Consider the following 22,752-nt stretch of genomic DNA (forward strand, 5'->3'; position numbering starts at 1 on the left):
CCTACATATTTCCTCCAAATCTGCCCAAGTAGCTCCCCAAATAGCTACTAATCTCTCCACATATCTGTGGAGGGCCATTGGATTCTTTCTGGTGTCTGGGGCTTTATTTACAATATCATTCATCTCTGCTGCTGTCCAGGGTCTATACTGATTTTGGGTTCTCACTCTTATCATAACTGCTGCATTCTGGGGGTTTGGTTCAAACACCTCATTTGTAGTTACAGGATAAGCCGATACAGATGTGTTTTGGTATGGGGGTGGACCTGTCCCTTTCTGAAAATACATCTGTTCACCCCCACAGTGTTCACAGCCGCAAGGTTCATCATTATTGCCTGTGGCTTGCTTCTTGCACATCCGTGTCCTGTTTCTGTTTTTATTAAACATCCAAGGCATTAAGGTACCTGCCCACCCTTGTATGGGAATGGGGCTGAAATTTCCTCCTGCATAAGGCAGTGGTGGAGCTGGTGGTGTAACGGGTGATAAGTGTGGAGGCGATGGATAATGAGGTGATCTAGTTAAGCCTTGTTGATCACAGGGTTCCCCTGGCCAGGGCACTTGATTCCCAAAAAATGGACAATTAGTGTTGGCATTAGGTACAAATTTACCACATCCTGGGCATTTCCTGCCATCCCTTACTGGTGTGGTAAATGGAGCCAAACTTGGGTACTTTGGGTTTAAATCAGGGGCTGTTGGTGATGCCTGTTGATTTACAAAAGGGATCACTGGGACAGGCCTCACAATATTTGGACCACAATCTTCCATAAACTCAGTGTCTTGTGCTACCTCCTGTTCTTTATGTATTTCTTTGGCTACCTTTAACCAAGCCTGTACTTGCTTGCCTACTTTCTTACACTCTATCCAAGCCTTGTTTTCTTTTGCAGAGGTTTCCCATCTTACAGGATCTAGGGAACCCACACTGGGTATCCCTGCTTTCTGTAGTATCTTTTGAATATCTTTAAGTGCACTTTTCCACTCCCTGGATTCGACTAGATCCACAGGAGGACATGGTAATTCTTTTACCATGCCTTTACTGCCCTGAGCCCCCATTGTGGGTTTTTTAAGCTCCTAGTCTTTCCTGAATCCCCTGAGGAATCTTTATTTTATTCAAAAGAACAGTCGCTACTTATTCTGTGTTCCTACTGGGTAACCATACAACAATACCTGTCTTATCAGCTTCAAATACCTATCAGCTGGCAACCCCCTAATAACTAGACAGGCTACTACTGAACTATCCCTGCACAAATTACTGGCTAGCTAATTTTTTAGTCCAGCCCAGTCCTTATCTATCCTGGTAGCCAAATATGTTAACACCCTATGAGACAAATATATACAACAGAGATCCTCTGATTTATTACAGCTATTAAATCAGAACTTATAAATGATCTGGTTTTCTGTAATACCACTACACAAGTACACCCCTCAAACTTTAGTTATATGTGGTTCATATATTTGACTCTGGAGACCTGTTATCCCTGTCCTTAAAAAGACAATACAGTATTCCCAATGTCACTATAACACTCCCACAGATTATGACCCACTGTTCTAATCCTTCTGGCATGCTACACAAATGAATAACATGTACATCCCTTCAGCCCCAGGTGCCCCTAGGGGTACCAATGAGGAAATGTGCAGGACCCTATCCCGAATCAATGGGCACCTTTCTCTGCACTCCTAAACACTTTTACCGTGTTTAGGCGCTAGGTGTCACTTATTACAGCTACTATGAGAGCAAGGAGATCAGCGAATGTCTCAACCCAGGGATCACACGTCTCAAACGACAGGACAAGCCTCTAATAGCAGGTGAGAGGTGCAGTCTTTGTTTGATTATTTAAAGATCTGGTTCCTTTATATACATCTCACAGTAGCACACATACAATCACACTCCTTTCACTCACTTCAAGACACTTCTACTTTAAAAGAGCAGGTTTGGCATACAATATATTCATAGATCCCCGATTAGCCCATCCATACTGAACCCCACAATACTAATCAGGAAGCGCAGAAGAGAGCATTGAAAAGCGCAAATGCGCATTTGTTTTTCAATACTCACCAGGGTTTTGCTTCTGCAGTTCCAAATTTTCAAGTGGACATCCGTCAGTATAGACAGGCAGTTGGGGATCCCGGACGTTTGCCCCCACAAAATGTTAGGGTGATGAGGCTTCCTACACCTGGATCATGGTATGCAAAACACTACTACTGTTCTTAATTTTCCTTCCAGCCGGCTGGGGAGATGATGAAAACTCAACACACACACTTGTGATGAATCCACTCAGCTCTCAGAGGCACATCCTCTTTGAGCTGTTTTTTATAAGTTCAGAAAACTGCTGTCTCAAACATTTGCCAAAAATGGTTTGACAGAATAGAATACATATGATTGATTTCACAAGTACATAGGATGTATCAATGCATCTTCAGTATGTCTTTTTTTTCACAGTGTCCAGACTTGGTATCCTATTCTGGGATCCTTCAGCTGCTGCTGTCTTGTAACATGCTTGTTCAGTATAATGCTGGCTTGATCGCATGATATTTGTGTAATGGAAAATGGCTTTTTCTGATAAATCATACAGTATGTTTTAAATAAACACTAAAAATTATTATAGACTCTCACACTATGAAGCAAGAGGAGCAATGGAAGTAATATGAACACAGGGGTGGTGCAGCAATTGGTCTGTATAGGCTTTACTACGAGTAACAAAGTAATTTTCCACTAGAGATGCGCGGGTTCGGTTTATTGAAATATGAACACACCCAAACTTAGGGGTTCCGAGTCGAATTTCCTAGTTCTTAATCACTTTGGGGTTCCAAGAAGAATTAATTCCTGACTTGGATCTTCTTGAAATTTGGAAAAAATGTCTTGTTTGTATTGGCTTGCATGTAAATGCCGCCCTCATGATTTCAGGTGCTGTGAGGTGATCAAAATTTACTGCAAATGAATGTTATTGATGTTGATAATACTAAAGTTACATAAACAGGTCCAAATGAAATGATTTTCACTGTTTTTATAAATGTTTAAAGAAATCCAAAACCAAAACCAGGGGTCTATCCACATCTGTTTAACACTTGAGAGGAAACTTTAGGTTAAATGCGAGTGCTGGCATGAAATCAGTTATTAGGAACAGGTTTAGGGACTGAGGGCCTGATTCAGACCCGGTCGCCAAGCTGCGTCCGCAGTTAAAGTATGTAAATTCCACAGTCGCTAGCAAAACAATAGCACACCCACTATGTTTTGCCGTGCGATCGGCATGGTGCATGGTGAGCAACTAGACGCCACCATTCTGACACAAGATGCCCAGATGCATGGTGAGCAATAAGAATACATCTTGTTTAATATGTGATTCATACATACTGTACTGTATAAACACGGTGTTAGTATTGGAAACTGATGAACCAAGTAGTTATCCTTTCTGCCATCTCTTTGTGGGGAAAACATTTTAATCACTTCTACCTTCCTTTACCCATTTTGTCCCTCATGTCAATGTTCTCTGTTTAGGGGAGTATTGTGGAGAATGCATTGAAGTGTATGAGGAATGGAGCACCCCATGTTACATCTGTCTACAACCTGGCTCTTCTGGCCTATGCCTCCACTCTGTCAGGAGACAGTGAACTAAGAGAGGAGGCACTTAAGCGTTTGGACAAGGCTGCCATAAAGAAAGGTGTGAGGAGTAACAAAGTATTCAAGATGTAAAGGTCAAGAAATCATTTTTGATTGGCTGTGGCTCAGTTTGGACAAAGGTGTAAGCGTGTGTGTGTATGTGCGCGCATACGAGTGCTTGTTGCATGTGTGTATGTGTTGAGGGGTTGATGGAGAAGGAGTTTGAAGAGACACTGAAAGCTGTAAACAGTGGCCACAAATGAGACTTGATAATACCAGTATAAGTACTTTTTATGGCAGCTTCAGGAAAAATACACGGGTACAACTCTTGTCGGAAGTCAAATGTAATAGTCTCATTTTTAAGATGTGTGTTGGAACAAATAATATATAATTGTTATTTTGAATCTCCATATAGAAGGATCTAAGCATTGGGAAACGAGCACGTACCGCCAAGGAGACGTTGAGACATCTGCCTATGTTGTTCTGGCTTTGCTATCTGAAAAGGCAACAACCCCGAGAGAAATTGAGGAGAGCGCAGATATTATCCGTTGGATTATTACAGAACAATCACCATGGGGAGGATTCCACTCATCTCAGGTTACACATCTTAGATATTATAAATGCCTAAATCTATCTTACACTGGTTGTGGCAAACAAATATCAGTCTCCATTTTTCAAACTGGATTTTCTGGTGCTGCCTCAATCGCTTTTGTTAAATGGTGAAAAAGGAGATCAAATGTGCCACTCTAAAGAAGGGTGTATCTTAGTCTAAACTTATATCTACAATGTAATGTTAAAGAAATACTATAAATAGCAGTGTTATGGCCCATACACACGGTTCGCAATAACGATATCGCTGACTGATCATCCTGCACCTTCCCGGAATGCTGGATGATCGATATCGATCATCCAGTACACCACCAACTCACCAATGACTATAGCAACCCGCGATCAACAATCACAGGTCCCTATGGTAATCTGGTCGATATCGACCAGGTTGACCTGCATCATACTGTGTGTATGCACCTTTAGTCCCTTAATTAATTCTAATGCATTTTATTAAACAAAAGAATGTTAAAAGCAAAGTAACAGGAATTAGTAATGAGTAGACATTTAGCTGTATAACATATCTTTTTATGGTGCGTATACACTGGGCGATAAAGTGGACGACTGAACGATAACGATATCGTTATCGTTCAGTTGTCCACTTTATCGTCCATTTTTAACCCCAAAAAGATGAACGATAACGACGATGCGCATTCCCGCGGGTCGTTCGTCATTATCGTTCATCGGGCTGACATGCAGGCCAACCTGACAATCTCGTCAGGTTGCTGCATGTTGGGGAATGGGGGAGAGAGCCCGGCGCTGAACGATATCGTTAATGATATCGTTCAGCGGCTGTGCTCAATGTCATGAACGACATTGAGAACAGCCTGCCGGGGACACACTAGACGATATCGCTCAGGGAGCATATAGTGTAGTGTGTACCCACCATTAGTTACTCACGCTATGATTGGTAGAATAGAGAAGCAGCGATAATCAGGCAATCTTAGTAACTGGATGTGAGAATCCTGTATCCTATTGCTATAAAACACATTACATTGTAATGAGGAGACTTACTTTGTAGGGGATTTCATCCTGTGCAATGAATGGACTCAGTCATGATCAGCATTTCACTTAGCTTTCACTTCAAAGTACTGTAGGACAGTGATTGACACTTCAGATGAATTGTGATAAAATTAAAAAAAATGAACATTATTTCATATCCAAGCAGTCTTAGTATACTTACTTAAATATCTAATGATAGGTAAATAACATTGATTATAGGTAAAAGTCTTAATGGTAATATACCTTAAAATTGTAAAAATTACCCAAGATCAAAATCTAAATTTAAGCCTAATGCCTTGAAATTGTAAACTTTCCTTTTCCAGGTTCTTATTGCTTGTTCAGTCCCCCATGAAGTAAAGAACTGCAGTGTTTCCTACCTGCCACTACCTTAGAGAATGTGTAGAAATCAATAGCCAGGGCTAATATAATCTATGAACATCCACCAAACTGAGATGCCCCAGAATTGCCATATCTACTTATTTCCACCACCGCTGTAGCTGTTCCCGGTGGAACAAAATATGATTCTTTGGATACTAAGGGGGGTATTCCATTTGGCTGCGAAAAGCCATCATTTTCGCCTGTTTGGATTATCCCCGTATTCAATTTCAAAGACTTTCCCCCGGCGCGAAAGTCTTTGTTTAAAAACGTGGATAAGTTTTCACCATGTTTTACATGGCGAAAAAAAAGTGCAGAATTGGGGTTTAGTGGTGCAGCATTAAAAAAAATAGCCTGCAACCCAGGGAGCATCCCCTAAATATAATCTGTGTCAAAAAAAGTTAAAATAAAAAATCGGGACACTCCAAAAAAAATAACTTTAATTTTGGGGGTAAAAAAAAAAATAGGGAACAAACTTCTAAAATAGCAAAATTAATTCCAGAGGGGTCCCCATGTATGCGGCAGGTGTTTTCTTCATTGCGGGTAGTAGCGCAGGTGCATTTTTGAAGAATTTAAAAAAATTATTTTAGGGACTTAAAAATATGCTTGCACCCATTTTCATGTACCCCAAATTTGATGGCCATAGTTATTTTTCCTCCCAAAAAAAGCTAAATGCTCTTCTGCATCACCTTCTTCCAGGCGCATTTATGCACCTTCCGCAGCTATTTAAAAACCCTGACTCCCTTCAGCAGGCAAAAAGGGGGGTACCCATAGTGATCCCCCATGTCTGGACATCTTTAAGGGGGGAACATTTCCCAAAAAGTCCAGAATTTTTTCGATACTTACCTTTCCGCCGGGTTCTGTTTTTCGCTGATTCCTAATTGAATACGGGGATATAGCAGGCATGTGCCCGATACTTTATCCCCGTCAAAACCACCGATGTGGAGTGAAAGGTCCGGCACGGACTTTTCGCTCCAAATTGAATACCCCCCAAAGATGTTAATCAAGTCAAACAAACAAATATAAGTTTAAAAAGACATGTATTACAAAGTTTAAAAAAGAGGGTAAAGTAATAATAAACACTTAACTTGCTTGTCGGATAATCTGTTCAGAACATAGAAGGCTTCATTCCCAGGAGACTCTCCAACACCTTGAAGCTGGGATCTCGTACATCGAGCATAGGACTTGACCATAGGCTGATCATATAAGCTCTAGGCTGAATGTATGCTGACACATTACAGATTTATATAGGAAGAAAACTCATGCATAAGCATTTAACAAGTATAAAGGTCACATATATACAAAGTAAAAGAAAGAATAGACAGTAGGGGGCACTGTTGCCTCAAATATGAATATTGGACATCTCAGAGACATTTATGGTATTTTCTTAGATTGACTCAGGATAAGTATGTCTGGCCAAAGAGACCTTTGTGTCAAGAAAACCTTATGCAATGCTTTACCATTTTCTAATCTCTAACCATTGTCTGATGCCTTATACATTTATAAAATCACACAACAATATGGCTTTCAGCAACCATTTTCTGTACTCCCATTACAGTAGCTAAATATAAGTGTAAGTTAGTAAGCAGCATTTATGAATTAAAAAAGTAAAAAGAAACAAGAAATGTGCTTCACATGGCATAAAATCATTTCATCACCATACTCATAGACATATTTCACATGTTTTATTTCACATATCTTGTCTATGTGTATGGTGATTAAATAATTTTATTCCATGAGAAGCACATTTCTTGTTTCTTTTGAGGTTCCATGTAAATACAGTGGTTAAGAAAGAATTTGGATAACGAGTACTGCATGGCTATTGGATTATACATTTATGAAGTTGGAACTTTGGGAGATATTATACTTCTGTGTGGTACTTTTCCATCAATAGACTTTTATTTGTTCACTGTATTGCAATAAGGAGCGTGTGTCCTTTGTTATCATTATATGGATAGGCCTACTGGTTTTGTGTTTCTCTTCTCTTTCTGCATTACCTTTGTGGCCTTCTCTTTTTCTATTTGGTAGTCGAAACCAGTAATGAGCACCATTTGTAATTTGATACCAGTTTTATCCCATTCCCAACAGCCAAGATCCTCAAAAATACATCTATATCTGGTCCATTCTGTCCTGCCCTTACTGTAACTGCCAGTCTCTGCCCATTGTTGAATTTTTCCCTTGACATTCTGCATTGACCCTGCTTATATCTATGGCTAATGCGGACATACATCTACAGCCCTGATTCCCCATTCTGCTGATCCATCCCGGCCATCGATGATCTGCAATCTGCTGGCGAATCGAGAGTATTCAAGATCTAAAAAAATCCTGACTTGTCGATTCTGATCATTTTAAAAATTGAGATTGTTTAACATGTTGAATATCCCTGATTCCTCAACCCTGGAGTCGTCAGAATGGGTAATTGAAATGATCAGTCACAAGTGTATAGCTCCCTTAAGCCTACTGTGTGGACACTGTCCTTCTCTGGGTTTAGTTACTATACTGCACTTAGATTTCTATTGGATCTCTAGCTTTGTTGGTTCCTCTGTGTCTTCCCTATTCATTAAAAACTGCTTGAGACGTATACTATATGGACAAAATTATTCAGACCATAGCACCAACATGGACTGTAATGACATTGTATTTAAATACATATACTTTAATATGGAGTTGGTACACCTTTTTGCTGCTATAACAGCTTTCACTCTTCTTGGAAGGCTTTCAACAAGATTTTGGAGTGTTTCTGTGGGAATTTATGCACATTCATTCTGTAGAGCATTTATGAGGTCAGGCGCTGATGTTGGGCGAATAGGCCTGGCTCGCAATCTCTGTTCCAGTTCATCCCAAAGGTGCTCAATGAGGTTGAGGTCAGGGCTCTGTGCAGGCCAGTCAAGTTCTTCCACACCGAACTCATCAAACCATGTCTTTATAGTCTTTGTTTTGTTCACTGGGGCACAGTCATGTTGGAATAGAAAAGTGCCTTCCCCAAACTGTTGCCACAAAGTTGGAAGCATAGCATTGTCCAAAATTTCTTGGTATGCTGAAGCATTAAGATTGCCCTTCACTGGAGATAAGGGACCTTGCCCAAACCCTTAAAAACAGGCCCGTATCATTATCCCTAACCAAACTTCACAATTGGCACAATGCAGTCAGACAACTAACGTTCTCCCAAGATCTACCAAACTATGACTCACCCATCTGATTGCCAAATAGAGAAGCGTGATTCCTCACACCACAGAATATGTTCCACTGCTCCACAGTCCAGTGTCTTTGTGCTTTACACCACTCCGTCCATACGATAGTTGGCATTGACCTTGGTGATGTGAGGCTTGCATGCAACTGCTCGGCCATGGAAACCCATTCCATTAAGCTCCTGCCGCACAGTTTTTGTGCTTACGTTAATGCCAGTGGAAATTTGGAACTCTACAGCTATGGAATCAGCAGAGCATTGGTGACTTTTACGCACCATGCGCTTTAGCAGTTGTTGAACCCCCTCTGTGATTATACGTGGTCTTCCGCTTCGTGGCAGAGTTGCTGTTGTTCCTAAACACTTCCACTTTCTGATAATATCACTTACAGTTGACTGTGGAATATCCAGCAGGGATGAAATTTCACGAACTGTCTTATTGCAAAGGTGGCATCCTATCTCAATACCACTCTTGAAGTCACTGAGCAATTCCGAATGATCCATTTTGTATTACAAATGTTTGCAAATGGAGACTGCATGGTTAGGTGCTTTATTTTATACACTTGTGGCAATGGGTCTGATTGAAACACCTCAATTCAATAATTAACAGGTGTGGAAAATACTTTTGTCCATATAGTGTATGTTTGGTTTAGCTACAACCAACCAACCAGTCTATAATAGGAACTCTTAAGAACACCTTAACATAGCCTGAATGTTCACACTTGAGGTTTGGGGAAAAAAATCCTTATTATTTCTTTATGTTCTGGCCAATGCATCTCCTTTTATGGTCAAAATAGTTACTATCAAATATTACATGAACAAAAACATAGTTAATTTCAGATAGGCTTATGCTTTGAAAAAAAAATGATTGTTTTTGTTTTGCAGGACACTACAGTAGCTATTCAGGCTCTGTCTAAGTATGCCCAAGCCACACACCACAAAAAGGGAGATGCAACAGTGACAGTTGAATCAAAGTCAGGGTTCCACAAAGAAATTACTCTGAACAAAGACAAAAGTGGTCTTCTGCAAACAGTAGACCTGCCAGAATTCCCCTGTGAATATACAGTAACTGCCACTGGAAATGGCTGTGTCTATTTGCAAGTAAGTAGAATATTGTCTTTTCAGAGCAATCTAAATTGTATTGGTCATATTGGGGGCTGTCGAGGGTGCAATACAGAAAAATCTTCATAACAATTTTTGAAAAAGAAACAAATTTAATGTGTCTTTCCTTAAACTTTCTCTGTATCAAGTTCTTATTTGTTAGTAAAGCTCAGTGTATATCTGCAAGAGGGATCACTGTGAGCAGCATACATACAGCATTTCTGTGGCTGTATGAATCCAGCATAAAGGCAAGATAAACTTAAGGTTGCTGTGGAAGATATACATTGAGTTCTGGAAGCACCAGTGTGCTACTACCTTAAGGATCATTTTATTCACAGTATTCTAGGGCACCATTAACTCAAAACGAACCAATGCAGTTTTTATTAATGTCCATGATTTTTAATAGTGTGAAAATCAATAGTTGTTATAAAATATATTTGTGAACAATTTTGGCAAGCATTACAAAATGAATGAGACTTGTTATTGGTAGAGATTAGTAGAGATGTGCGGTTTGTTTCTCCAAAAATCTCATGAATCTAGACAGATACAAATCATGGTTCTAATTTACAACAAATATGGCTACAATGCAGCTCTACCCCATATAAAACTGAGCTGCCTGATTGGTCACTGCCAGCTGTTAATGTGTGCAGTGGGGATGATTATTAGCAGCAAGTGTGTCACGTGATTGGATCAAGGAAGATTTCTTGGCAACTGTAACCCTCCTAAATATACCCCTGTGTACTGTAATAGTTTGCCTTAAAAGCACAATATCATCTCAAATAATGTAGTAGAAGAACAGATGATTACTTGTAGGAAGACACATGAAAATGATTATTTTTCTCTAGGGTTGTATTTCAAGCTATGATTTACAGGGTAATACTGTAATTGTTATGTGATAACCATGGCAACCACAGTCACGTGACATATGATGTAGTGAGAAGAGAGAATTTAGAAAGGTTATAACATTGCCTGCACCTCTCTTTCCTTAATCATCATGTGATCATTAAAGACCTTGTAAACTGACTGGCTCCGAATAAAAGATCAGTTTAAATACTGCAAGGAACAAACATAAACCAAATGTTTCCATGGTAGATACATATTGCACAGTGTAAATGTGCCTTACAAATTAGTTTTTTAGAGGGAACATTGATTTATAGGCCAAAAAAAATCTGCTCAATTTTAAAAAGATACAAAAGTTGCTGTAAAAATAATAAAAAAACTAGTACATTTTCAAAATGAACTAAAAAAAATTATGATTTTTTTCATTACTGGTTGTGAACTGATTTAAAAGCCAAATTGTTGCTGACACCATATTTATTTGTCTGCAGTCACATCTGCACTATAACGTTCTTCCTGACCATTCGGATGACCACTTTGCCGTCAATGTAAGCACCCATCCAACTGTCTGCACCCATGAAGTAGAAACACAATTTGAGGTCCATGTGGATGTCAGGTAAGAATATAATTGTAAAGCTTTACAGCCCAACCCATTGTCACATCTACTTTCCTTCAATATACTGTATTGGGCAATTACTGAAGAAAAAAAACTTCAGACATAAAATAATATAAATAATTTACATGAACTTTCTGCGAATGATAAACAGTGAGGAGGTGCCTAGATGGTTAACGCCCCTCCCTCTACTGAATTTGGTCTCACAAATGGTACAGATGTCTTGAAAAATGTTGTCAGAATTTGGAAAAAATATGATTCCACACAAAAGATTGGACTTTTTTGGTCTTATGCCCAGGCATGACAACATCCTTCTTCTTACCACTGGTGACTGAATTACTTTGACACAAACAACATCCTCCTACTGAATTCTATCAACTTCTTGTCCAACACATTCATCATTAACATCCTCATTAGTATCAGATACACAAATACCCCCCTCATCCTGCTGTACTTCTACAGTAGCATCCTCAATGTGTATGTAACCATCAATACCTTTACTACTACTCATCCTCATATTGCAGCAGAGGGTGCAGATACAGTATGGTGGAAAGAGACTTCTCTAGGATTAAAATGTCATTCTCACACATACAGAAGCACTTAATAGCACTTGTGGACACCCATAGACTCTCCTAGGGGATCTGTAATGTTTATGAGCACAAAGTTTGTTCTTCAGCCTTAATGTTCTTTTTGTGCCCTGATTTGCCTGTTTTTTAAAGGTGAAACCTCTAGACTCAGAACGATAAGGTGTTGCATGAAAGGTTTCAGAAGATGCCTGGCTGTGTTTTGCTCCGACTTCAGCAATAGGCATTCTAGTGCATGAAAAAGCAGTATCATGACCACTATTTGCAAAGAAAGGCCATGGTCTGGGTCTTTCCTTTCCACTGCATGTGGTGTATGGCATGTTGGCAACTTTATATATTTTAGCAGTACATTTTAATTTCATAGTTAGAGGTAATGTTTTCTTTATGTTTGTGAAATACTGTCTAGATTTGATTTTCCCTTTACACCTTCTTTAACCTTGACCACCTTTATTAGGTGTTGAAGAAGTACTATGACTGGCAGCAGCCACAGCATTAGTACTGGGTTGCTCCAACTCTTCTATCGACTGATCCATGATTGGTTTTATTTTTTGACACCAGCAAACTACTACTACTGTTGTTGAACTTAACTACCACCACACCAAGTGAACATACACTGCAAATAATTTTTTGGGGTGCAGATGTTGGGGAAACCATTGCACACAGTAGTTGCCACTAAAGACACACACCATGCAAATTTTTAAATTCCTTTACAAAACACTGACAATTTTTTTTACACATCAGCAATAGAAAAGGTCTCCTTTGCAAGAATTGGTTTGGGATGCAGATGATAGGGATACCACAACACACATTTAGAACAGTTCTATATTCTGCGTCACATCACACACTTCTTGAAATATACAAAATTTATATTTTTGCAAACGAGGACTTCTTGGGGTGTAGCTCAGACACAGCAGAATATTTTTTTGAAAATAATCTTAAAATCAACTCTTTCTGTGCCCACATACACAAGTGACAAACAGTATACTGCACTGTAGATAGATTTCCAGGAGACAAAAATGTGCAAACAATCTAGAGCCTTTTTTAATTTTTGCAGCACCACACAGAGAAGTTTGTTTACAGTGTGTGCAGTGTGTGTCTGACAAACAAACAGCCGCCCTTCCCACACCCACTGCATCTACCTACTAAAACTACAACTCTTTCTGCCCTGACATCCTGGTGGCATCTTGGTGGCATCATAAAGAACTCCTAATGTAGTTTAGAAATGTTTCAGATACAGCCCACAGTCTGACCTCTTCTCCCCCAATCTCCTGTGGGGGCACCTGATTATGAGGGAGGGACTCTTATATGCTATCCAAAACAAACGAGATCGGGCTCCTTGAAAATGATTCGCGTTCTGCGATCCGAACTTGGCTGTCGGACCATAAGCCAAACTCAGATACACTTTGATCACCTAAATTGTTCAATGTTCACAAAAACTGAACCGTTTATCTCCATTAAGAACAGATTTACGTAGTGATGAACGGTTTCCTTTTACTCGGTTATGTTCGGATGTCAAAAACAGCATCTTATTGGCTATCCAGCTCTCGGAAAACCAATAAGAAATTTTCAACTTGCGCTAATTTGACGAAAAAGAACAGAGTCAAAAATGAACCGCTCATTTCAAAATTTAAGTGTGTAGAGACAATAGAGAAGGACCAGAGAGGAGGAGGTTACAATAGTCTAAGTAGGAAATGTAGTGTAATCTGTGTTCCTTTCTTAATATCCACTAATGTTGAGTGGCCATGTTTGGCATGTTTTGCTCAGGAACCTAGAGCTCACTGAGTTTAATCTTCCATTCTGTTGTAGATACACAGGAAAGCGAGCGGAGACCAACATGGCAATGGTAGTGGTGGAGTTTCTGTCAGGATTTGTTCCTGATAAAAAGAGTATTAAAAAGGTGGGAGACATAATTCAATCAGTCATTTGCTCTTAAAATCTTGCAGCTCTTCAGATTTAGAGTCTGTCATTGTGTTTTGCTGACCTTGGCAGCTGGTCTGACAGCATTGGCAAGTCACAGCAACAGGGCTGTCATGCATATGGGGCATATTTATTAATTATCGTGTTTTAAACCTGATAATTGTAATTTGTTATTGCTGTTTATTGTGGCAATATGTGGTGAAGGTTCGCAGGTGTCTATTTAAAACAACCACAGGGATGGACAAGGAGCCCATCACTGCAATGTGTAACAGTACAATGATAGCTAAACTGATCACTTCATTTCTTGGTTTGGGGGTCGGTCGCGCAACTGCTCATGCGCAGTAATTAGACCACAAATGTGCATGCGCCCATTGATGATGAAGGATCCTACAGATCTCCCTCCAGGTAAATGTTGTGATCTGTAGCCTATAGGCTACAATAACTAACGTCATATAAATGCCTGAAGATGCTGTTAGCTACCGGGCTCAAGCTCCAGAATGTTTTGCATTGCAGAGCCTGGTAAATTCGTAATTTTAGCAGCCCCCATAGAAAACTGTGAGGGCTGCTTTTGCGATCAAAAATGGGGCCTCGCAGAAGATGCTCAAATATCCTCTGTGATCCCCTGTACATACATCTGGGTGGTATATTAATATTAGTAAGTAACTCTCCAAAACAGTTTTTTTTCTGGGGATTTTCCATAAATATTCTTTAGTAATAAGGTGCACAATAAATATGCAGATTATATTGCAATATATTAAAATAAATATATTATAATAAATAAATATTGGAATTGTTTCCCAGATGTAACATTTATTTTGGGTGGACATCACATTTAGGGAGATGGCTTCCACTCCTGCGAAGAAAAAAGTAACAGTCATTTTTGTATACTGTTTTTAATACCTTCCTTATGATTTGCTCCAATCTTGTTCTCACTTAAATATCCTGAGCCCTTAGCAGATCCGAAAGCATTTTTATAACAAAATGCACATGGAAAATGTATCCAAAAAAAGTTACAATTACAGGGGTATGCTGATCTGCATCTATCTTAAAAATATATATTTATTTTTTAAGCTCATCATGTGATAGGGAGACGCCAGTCACCATCAATACCTTGACAATAACTAGCATTTTAATGCAAAAAAAAAAGCCCCCCTCTCAAAAGTGCTACCACCACCAGTGCTTATAGCCTAAGCTGGCAAATGCTAAATACCAAGAGGGGTCAATAACACAGCATAAGGTCTCCCCAAAAAGACACTGTCAGCACTAGGCTATGGCAGTCTGTGCTGATGACTCTATACAGAAAAATCTGCATCATGTAGTCCCACTGTCATAATGTCCACCAGACCTACAGTAGCCTGGTCAGCACAGGGTTGAATTCCTTATGCCAGTAAAAAAGATTCAGTCCAGCTCACCTACAATAACTTTTTTCTGGTGCTCAAGCAAAATGAGACGCACTTTTTATTTGAATCTACTGCAGGTTTTTCGCACAACTGCGAGGGATAACCCAGACCACTCCTCCTATATGTGGATAATTGTTAGCTCTCCATACAGAGCTCCCATATATTTGCATGATGTTCTCTTGTATGTGCCTGTAACCTAGTGCTGTCATTAGATTGATTTTAAATATACACAGTGCCTTAAAAGGTACCAATTATGTACCTTATCAATTGTACTGCTAAAATGTAGACTTATCTTTAATATGATTAATATCACTCAACATAAATGGAATACCAAGCTATTAGAACCTCTAGAAGAGTTATGATTGAATTTTAATTGGACAAGATGGTTGTTATGAAGCCACAGATAGATAAAGGGTGGCCTTATCAAGTTTCAAACAGTTTGAATATCCCCATTGATGTTTTACTTCCACTCGGGGAAACTCATGGCTCTAATACGTTTAACTCCTGCAGTTGGAGAAGAATCCTACAGTGAAAAAAACAGAGGTCTCAGCAGATCATGTCACCATTTACTTGGACAAGGTAAGGAATGGCTGAGTCTATTTACAAACACGGCTTTATTAACACATCAACCGTCAAATTAAACAATAATTTCCATGGAAACAACTAACAAACCATAAAATATAAGAGTTGACTATGGTCCCTTAAACATTTTCTGGTCAACTCACTTTCTTCATTGTGTAGCATTTCTATCCTGTGGAGGTAAGAATGCGTCCATTTGTTGCAAAAACACTAACGTGTCCAACATTACCCAATAATGTTTGGCTGCATTTAGAACAAATAAACCTCATACATGTGCATTTGGTTATGATAGGATAGATAACAGATAAGAATAATGTATTAAGTCTACCAAAGGAGCTAATCCATACAGGTGCAGACAGTTACCAACCATTCTGCCATCCAACCAGTTTCATAGATATGTTGTGTGGACTTGACAGCAAGCAGAAGATTAGAATATTTGACCCAGGGCCGGCTCTAAGGTTCGGAACACCCTGTGCCAGCACTTCAAAGTGCGCCCTCACATCGCGTGCGGAGAAGGGGGTGTGGCCTAATTACCATAGGCCCCACTCGTATGTGAAGTTATTTGAAGGCGTGCCTGCATGGCATGCCTCCAAATAACGTCAGGCTAGGGGGAGCCTAACTAGCTGGGCTTCCCCCAGCCCTCTCTTGTCACTGAATGGATACCGCCTGCATGTGCGCAGCATCCACTCAGACTCCGGGGTCTGGCACCGACCACAGCTGCAGCGGTGGGGGTCCCCAACCTACGGATTTCACCACCCGTGGGCCACTTCGGCCCACAGGTGGAACAGCGGAACATTGGGATGCTGGGGAGGGGTGCGCCCTCTATGGGTGGTGCCCCTGTTCGACTGCACTGGTCGAACACCCCTAGAGCCGGCTCTGATTTGACCAATAAATGCACATTGTATTGATGACTGAGCTTTGGAGTTCCACATTCACTAGCTTTCCCATCAGGAAACCAGTCTCTGCATGCTTCCATATTTGCTATACAATCTCTTTATCTCTCTCTCGCAGTGATTCTTATAGAGAGGAATCCCAGTTAGTTATAAATGTGGTCATGTTCCAAGGCTCCCCTCTGGAAACCCTGAGCTAGTGGCATCCTTATGCCCCACCAGAGAACTGAAAACACAGGAAACTCCAGTCCTTACACAGACTAGGTTCCACACATTATGGCCATGCAGTTCAACCCAGGGTATGCAGTCTATTTACCAGCGTCCAGAATGCCGGACATCAGAATACCGGCACTAGAAGCCCGACTCTGGGCCTGATTCAGAGCCGAACGCTCTGACCAGAGAGCTCGCTATGAATCAGGGTCCTCCTCCCTCAACTTGGAGTGGCCTCATGGACGCTCGCTATAGCTGTGGGTGGTAAATTTGGTTCCCTGCCCAGGTGCCAACACATAATCCGCCATTGTGTTTCTCACTAATAAGCAAATAATTTGAAGACAGGGCCTGATTCAGAGCCGGACGCTCTGACAGATCGCTCGCTCTGAATCAGGGCCGGCCTTCTGTTTTTTTAGAGCGGCCCCCTGGCCGCTTGCATGGCGCTATAGCGAGCGGCCAGTCAAGACCATCGCGACCATCGGGCTTGTGACAAGACCCTGCGGTAGGGTCTCACTGCCGCAAACCCTGGAGTGATTTTGGCTCTATCAGAGCCAAAATCACTCCCACTGACATCACTAGTGATGTCAGTGGGGCCGGCCCCAGACGGTAGGCGTTCCCATGGGAACGCCTCCGTCTGGCAGCCACGCCTCCGGCATGCCCAGCAAAGGGGGCGTGCTGTCAGTCACCATCGACAGCATGCCCCCTTTGGTGCAAGACCCCGAGCGACGGCTTCCTCGTCGCTCGCCGGGTCTCACGCATGCGCACACCATCGACCCGCTTGCGAGCGTCCTGCGCTCGCGAGCGGGTCTGAATCAGTCCCTCTGTTCTAAAGATAGGTATCTAAATACTGATGCCGAAATCCCAAAGCTCGGCATCCCGAATGAAGGAAAGCTGGCAGTGTTAGCTGTTAACCGGGTGGAGGCTATGTTTTAAGCACCCCAGGGGGATTTAGGGTTAGGCACCCCCAGCAAGTCCCTGCACACACCTGCTCCGCATTACCTTTCAAACACACTATTGGCCTAATCTGATCACACTTATCACTCTAGGTAGTTCCTGCACACACCTGCACCGCATCATCATTCAGCAAGCCTCTACACACACCTGCATCACATTACCTCTCAAACAACCATTGACCTAATATGATTACACTTACCACTCCAGCTAGTCCTTGCACACGCCTGCACCGCATCACCAATCAGCAAGTCCCTGCACACACCTGCACCACATTACCTTCAAACACACCATTGGCCCCATGAGTCACCTGATCACACCCCCACCCCCAGAAGTGCCCTACATAAGAACCTCAGAAGCATTGATCCTCTCACACCTCCTTGAAGAAGGCACGTGTGCCGAAACACGTTGGAGACCCTCACATCAAACCCGTCACCGATCCAGGCTGACCTCCACTAATGATCCCCACCCCCACCAGGGACCACAAGTGCAGAAAGCTCTCAGCCCACTCGCATGCTGGTCCGCACCGCTCACACCTCCAGTGACCGGCTCCACCCCAGACCAGCCTCTCTCCCCCCCTGCTCCCAGGCGTGCTCAGCAACTCACTCCTGGCCAGGGGTGTCTCCACCGTCGATCCCCATTTCCATGAGGGACCGTCAGTGATAAGAGCATCCCGCACATCCGGCCGCAAATCCGCCCAGCCAACATCGCCAGTGACCAGCTCCATCCCGGTCACACTTTCCACATCCCCCCTCTTCCCTGGCTTTTTTTGAATCAGTATCCCAGGCAGACCACCCCCCAATGGTGGTCCCAGCACACACGCTGCAACCCAGCCTCCCAGCGGCTCACCCATCCACACCCCTGGCTCCGCACCACCAGCGGCACGACCAAGAGCCAACTTCAGCTGCATACTCCGGTCGCTGACCTCCGCAGACCAATCAGAACAGCCGTGCACCTGCAGCACACCAGCAACACGGTGATCCAGCTCACCAACAAACCTGCAGCTTCCAACCCATCTGCAACGGCCGCAACGTCGACCTACATCACCACAACTAAAAACCTACCGGTAGGGTAGGGTCTCACTTGTCATAAGCTCCAGAGAGGTTCTGGCTCTGTCAGAGCCGGAAGCTCTCCACTGACATCACTAGTGATGTCAGTGGGGCCTCCCCCAAACGGCAGGCGTTCCCATGGGAACGCCTCCGTTTGGGCTGCCACCCACCCGGCTCGCCTTCCAAACAGGGCGAGCTGTCAATCAACATTGACAGCTCGCCCCCTTTTGGAAAGAGACCCGCTACGACCGGCGCTGTCGGTCGTAGCGGGTCTCACGCATACGCACGAAGGAACCGGCTCCCTCGTGCGCATGCGCACTGGACAAACATCAAGGCGGCCGTGCGGTCGTAGACCGTACGGCCGCTTCTGAATGAAGCCCCAAATGTTTTTATTTTTGATGTCACTATACAGGATACCTATACTATTCACATTCAGGTTATGCCTACAGTGTGGATTTGTTACAGAATACCAGCATGAAAACCTGTTAAAAAATATAATAATTACAAATATGAAAACAGAAAAAACAATTCAAGCTATTTAGCTGCAAAAAAGGGGAAATTGTGTCGATTTCCACTGCGCATTAGTAAAAAAACAGATGTTAAATTACAGTTTGTGTGAGGCAAAAATATCACTCAGCATGAAGCAAAGTCTGTTTTATGCAGTCTGCAACTGGGAAGCACTACAGTAAATTCAATGCCATAACTAGGGTGGTGCGACCTGTGCCATGGCACAGGGCACCACAGGGCAGGTGGCGCTGTTTGGGCCTGTAAATTTTCCTGTTTATTATCATCTTACTGGCAGCTTCCTCTGCTTTTATCCCCAGCATCTCCTGTCCTCCCCTATCTCTTCCCTGGCCCTTCCCCATGAGATCATGGCCCTTTATCTTATGTCCCTATTTAAAAAAATAGGGGGGAGGGCGCCACTGCTCTCTCTGGCACAGGGCACCAAATATTCTAGTTACAGCTCTGAGTAAATGTATCCACATGCCTACCATAGAGAAACAAATGCACCCATCCTACAAGTGGACACAATTGCTCCCTCTGCTGTTGTCTAATGTAAACATGTCTGAGTACTGGTACTGTAAGCCACCTGTCGCTTATTTATGTTTGATGCCGGGTGATCCTTACCATGGCCAGAGCTGCTGTGCACACTGCTGGGATGGAGAGCCACATTGTTGGGATGGAGAGCCAGGGCTGGCCCTTGCAGGGGCTGAGAACGCTGCTGCTGGTGTCTATGTCCTCCCATTCATGCTTCCTGGCTGCAGTTGGTACAAAGCACACACACTTGTGTGAGGGTAGTGGAGGGGGGCCCCTCAGAGACATCATTGTACCGGGCCCCAAGTATTCTGTTGCCGCCCCTGAGTAAACCTTTATAAATATAAAGTTGAAAATTGGCAGAACTAACATTCACTGAAGGCAGTGAGACTGTTACAGGATCTAACAATCCAGGTCGCCCTCCAGTAACCCCTGTTCTGCTCTTCCTTGTGATTGCCTGACATTATAAGACGGTATTTGCGTTTCGCTATTCTGGTTCCTAGATTCCATACATTAACATGCTCTGTTCTTCCACAGCTCACTCACAAAGATGAAAACTTTATTTTTGTACTGAAAGAAGAAATACACGTGAAAAATCTGCAGCCAGCAAATGTCGTGGTTTATGATTATTATGAACCAAGTAGGTGTAAATACAACATTTATTTATTGTCTAAAGCGTGGACAAAGTATAGTCTCTGAAGTCTGACATGTCTTCTCCCAGCATTATGTGCTCTAGTAATAGGATGGCTTATTTGCATGTTTATCTCTGGGGTTGGCTCTCAAAACCCTTTTAAGTTTAATCACAGTACTTTGGATCTCTCTGCCCAACTTCACCAGCAGTGATCTTTATCATACAAAGGTGAAGGGTGTGGTAGAGACATGGACAGGAGGTCGGCAAGTCACACGTCGACCATCACAAGTTGACATTGACATAGTGTCAGCATTGTAAGAATGTCAACATAATGCATTTCAACAGACTGCATGTCAAGCATGTGGTTGTGCATTCCAGAGATGCTACCCCTAACACTACCGCTACCGCTAACCCTAATCCTAACGCTACCCCTAATACTAATCCTAACACTAACCCGAACGCTACCCATAACACTACCCCTAATCCTAACACTAACCCTAACGCTGCCGCTAACACTAACCCTAATGCTACCCCTAACACTAACGCTACCCCTAACCTAACACTAACACTACCCCTAACCTAACACTAAGGCTACCTCTAACACTACCCCTAATCCTAACACTAACGCTACCCCTAACCTAACACTAACACTACCCCTAACCTAACACTAAGGCTACCCCTAACACTACCCCTAATCCTAACACTAACCCTGACACTACCCTTAACACTAACGCTAACCCTAAGATAACACTAACGCTACCCCTAACACTTAAGGTGCATACATACGTAACGATTTTTTTAACGATTTGTCGTAATCGTTCAAAAAATCGTTCAGTTTCAGAGTTATAGCGATGAACGATAATCGTTCAAGCGCGCTCCCGTTTGTAGCTTATAGTCATCGTTCATCGTCCCTTTCAGACTGTCCAAAATAACGATTTTCATTAAGGGAAGGAACAGTGGGCCTGATTCGGAGCCGCTCGCTCGCGCTGTGCGTTCGCATGCGGCCCGAAGTTCTGTGTACGTGCATGCGCACACTTCGTTCTGCGCGTGTGCGAACTACACATTGCGATCGCAACCCTCTCGCTCGCCCATCAAAGGCAGCCCAGGGTAGTGAGTGACAGGAGAGGCATTTGTGGGTGGTAACAGGGGCAGGACACTAATAATGGGCGCTTGGAGATGCGAATGCAGGCGTGCCTGAGTGTTTCAACGCTGTTTTAGAGGCATACATAATTAACAGGCAGCGTCATAGTACATGTCACTTGCCTTTTTTTTACACTGATTTCCTCGCAATGCTTGCGGTAAGGTAAAGCTACCTCAAGCACTGCATTCACATCCGATGGTGCTCGTTGTACCAATGTTTTAATACACTTCCTGGAGATGACGTGTTGCTGGTGGGTGGCTCTGCCTGTGCAATTGGGCGTATGCATACACAAAGTGGCCGCTCGCTAAGACATGGTGGGTGTGCTTATGCCTTGGCGAGCGATCGCTTCCCGTTGCATCACTTTGATAGCGAACAGGTCTAAATAAGGCCCATTAGGGTTAGGTTTAGGGTTAGACAATAGGGGGAGAATTAGGTTTAGGCTGTGGGAGAGGAGGGTTAGAGTTAGGCTGCAGGAGGGGAGGGTTAGGGTTCGGGAAGCGAGGGTTAGGGTTAGGCTTTGGGAGGGGAAGGTTAGGGTTAGGCTATAGGAGTGGAGGGTTAGGCTATGGGAGGGGAGGTTAGGATTAGGCTATGGGAGGGGAGGTTAGGGTTAGTCTATGGAAGGGGAGGTTAGGGAAAGGGTTAGTAGTGAAGGTAAGGCACTAGGGGGAGGGTTAGGGTTAGGCTGTGGGAAGGGAGGGTTAGGTTTAGGCTATGGGAGGGGAAGTTAGAGTTAGGCTGTGGGAGAGGAGGTTACAGTTAGGCTTTGGGAGGGGAGGTTAGGGTTAGACTATAGGAGGGGAGATTAGGGTTAGGTAAATGGTTAGGAGTGAAGGTAAGACACCAGTTGGAGGGTTAGGTTTAGGCTGCGGGAGGGGAGGGTTAGGGTTAGGCTATGGGAGGGGAGGTTAGGGAAAGGGTTAGGAGTGAAGGTAAGGCACTAGGGGGAGGGTTAGGTTTAGGCTGTGGGAGGGGAGGGTTAGGGTTAGGCTATGGGAGGGGAGGGTTAGGCTATGGGAGGGGAGATTAGGGTTATGCTATGGTTGGGAGGTTAG

At 42.8% G+C, this 22,752-nt stretch overlaps 1 protein-coding gene across 1 annotated transcript in view; it reads left to right on the forward strand.

Moving 5' to 3' along the window:
- Positions 1 to 22,752, forward strand: part of LOC148518860 (alpha-2-macroglobulin-like) — a 158,927-nt gene that overhangs the window by 132,172 nt on the left and 4,003 nt on the right. The window contains exons 29-35 of the mRNA XM_088476943.1: positions 3,491 to 3,653; positions 4,008 to 4,189; positions 9,645 to 9,860; positions 11,189 to 11,313; positions 13,701 to 13,791; positions 15,722 to 15,790; positions 20,463 to 20,565. Coding sequence (XP_088333069.1) covers positions 3,491 to 3,653; positions 4,008 to 4,189; positions 9,645 to 9,860; positions 11,189 to 11,313; positions 13,701 to 13,791; positions 15,722 to 15,790; positions 20,463 to 20,565 — 949 coding nt within the window. The remainder of the gene's footprint in view (positions 1 to 3,490; positions 3,654 to 4,007; positions 4,190 to 9,644; positions 9,861 to 11,188; positions 11,314 to 13,700; positions 13,792 to 15,721; positions 15,791 to 20,462; positions 20,566 to 22,752) is intronic.

The sequence above is a fragment of the Taudactylus pleione genome, unplaced genomic scaffold, assembly GCF_031769625.1.
Source record: "Taudactylus pleione unplaced genomic scaffold, aTauple2 ptg000198l, whole genome shotgun sequence".
NCBI lineage: Eukaryota > Metazoa > Chordata > Amphibia > Anura > Myobatrachidae > Taudactylus > Taudactylus pleione.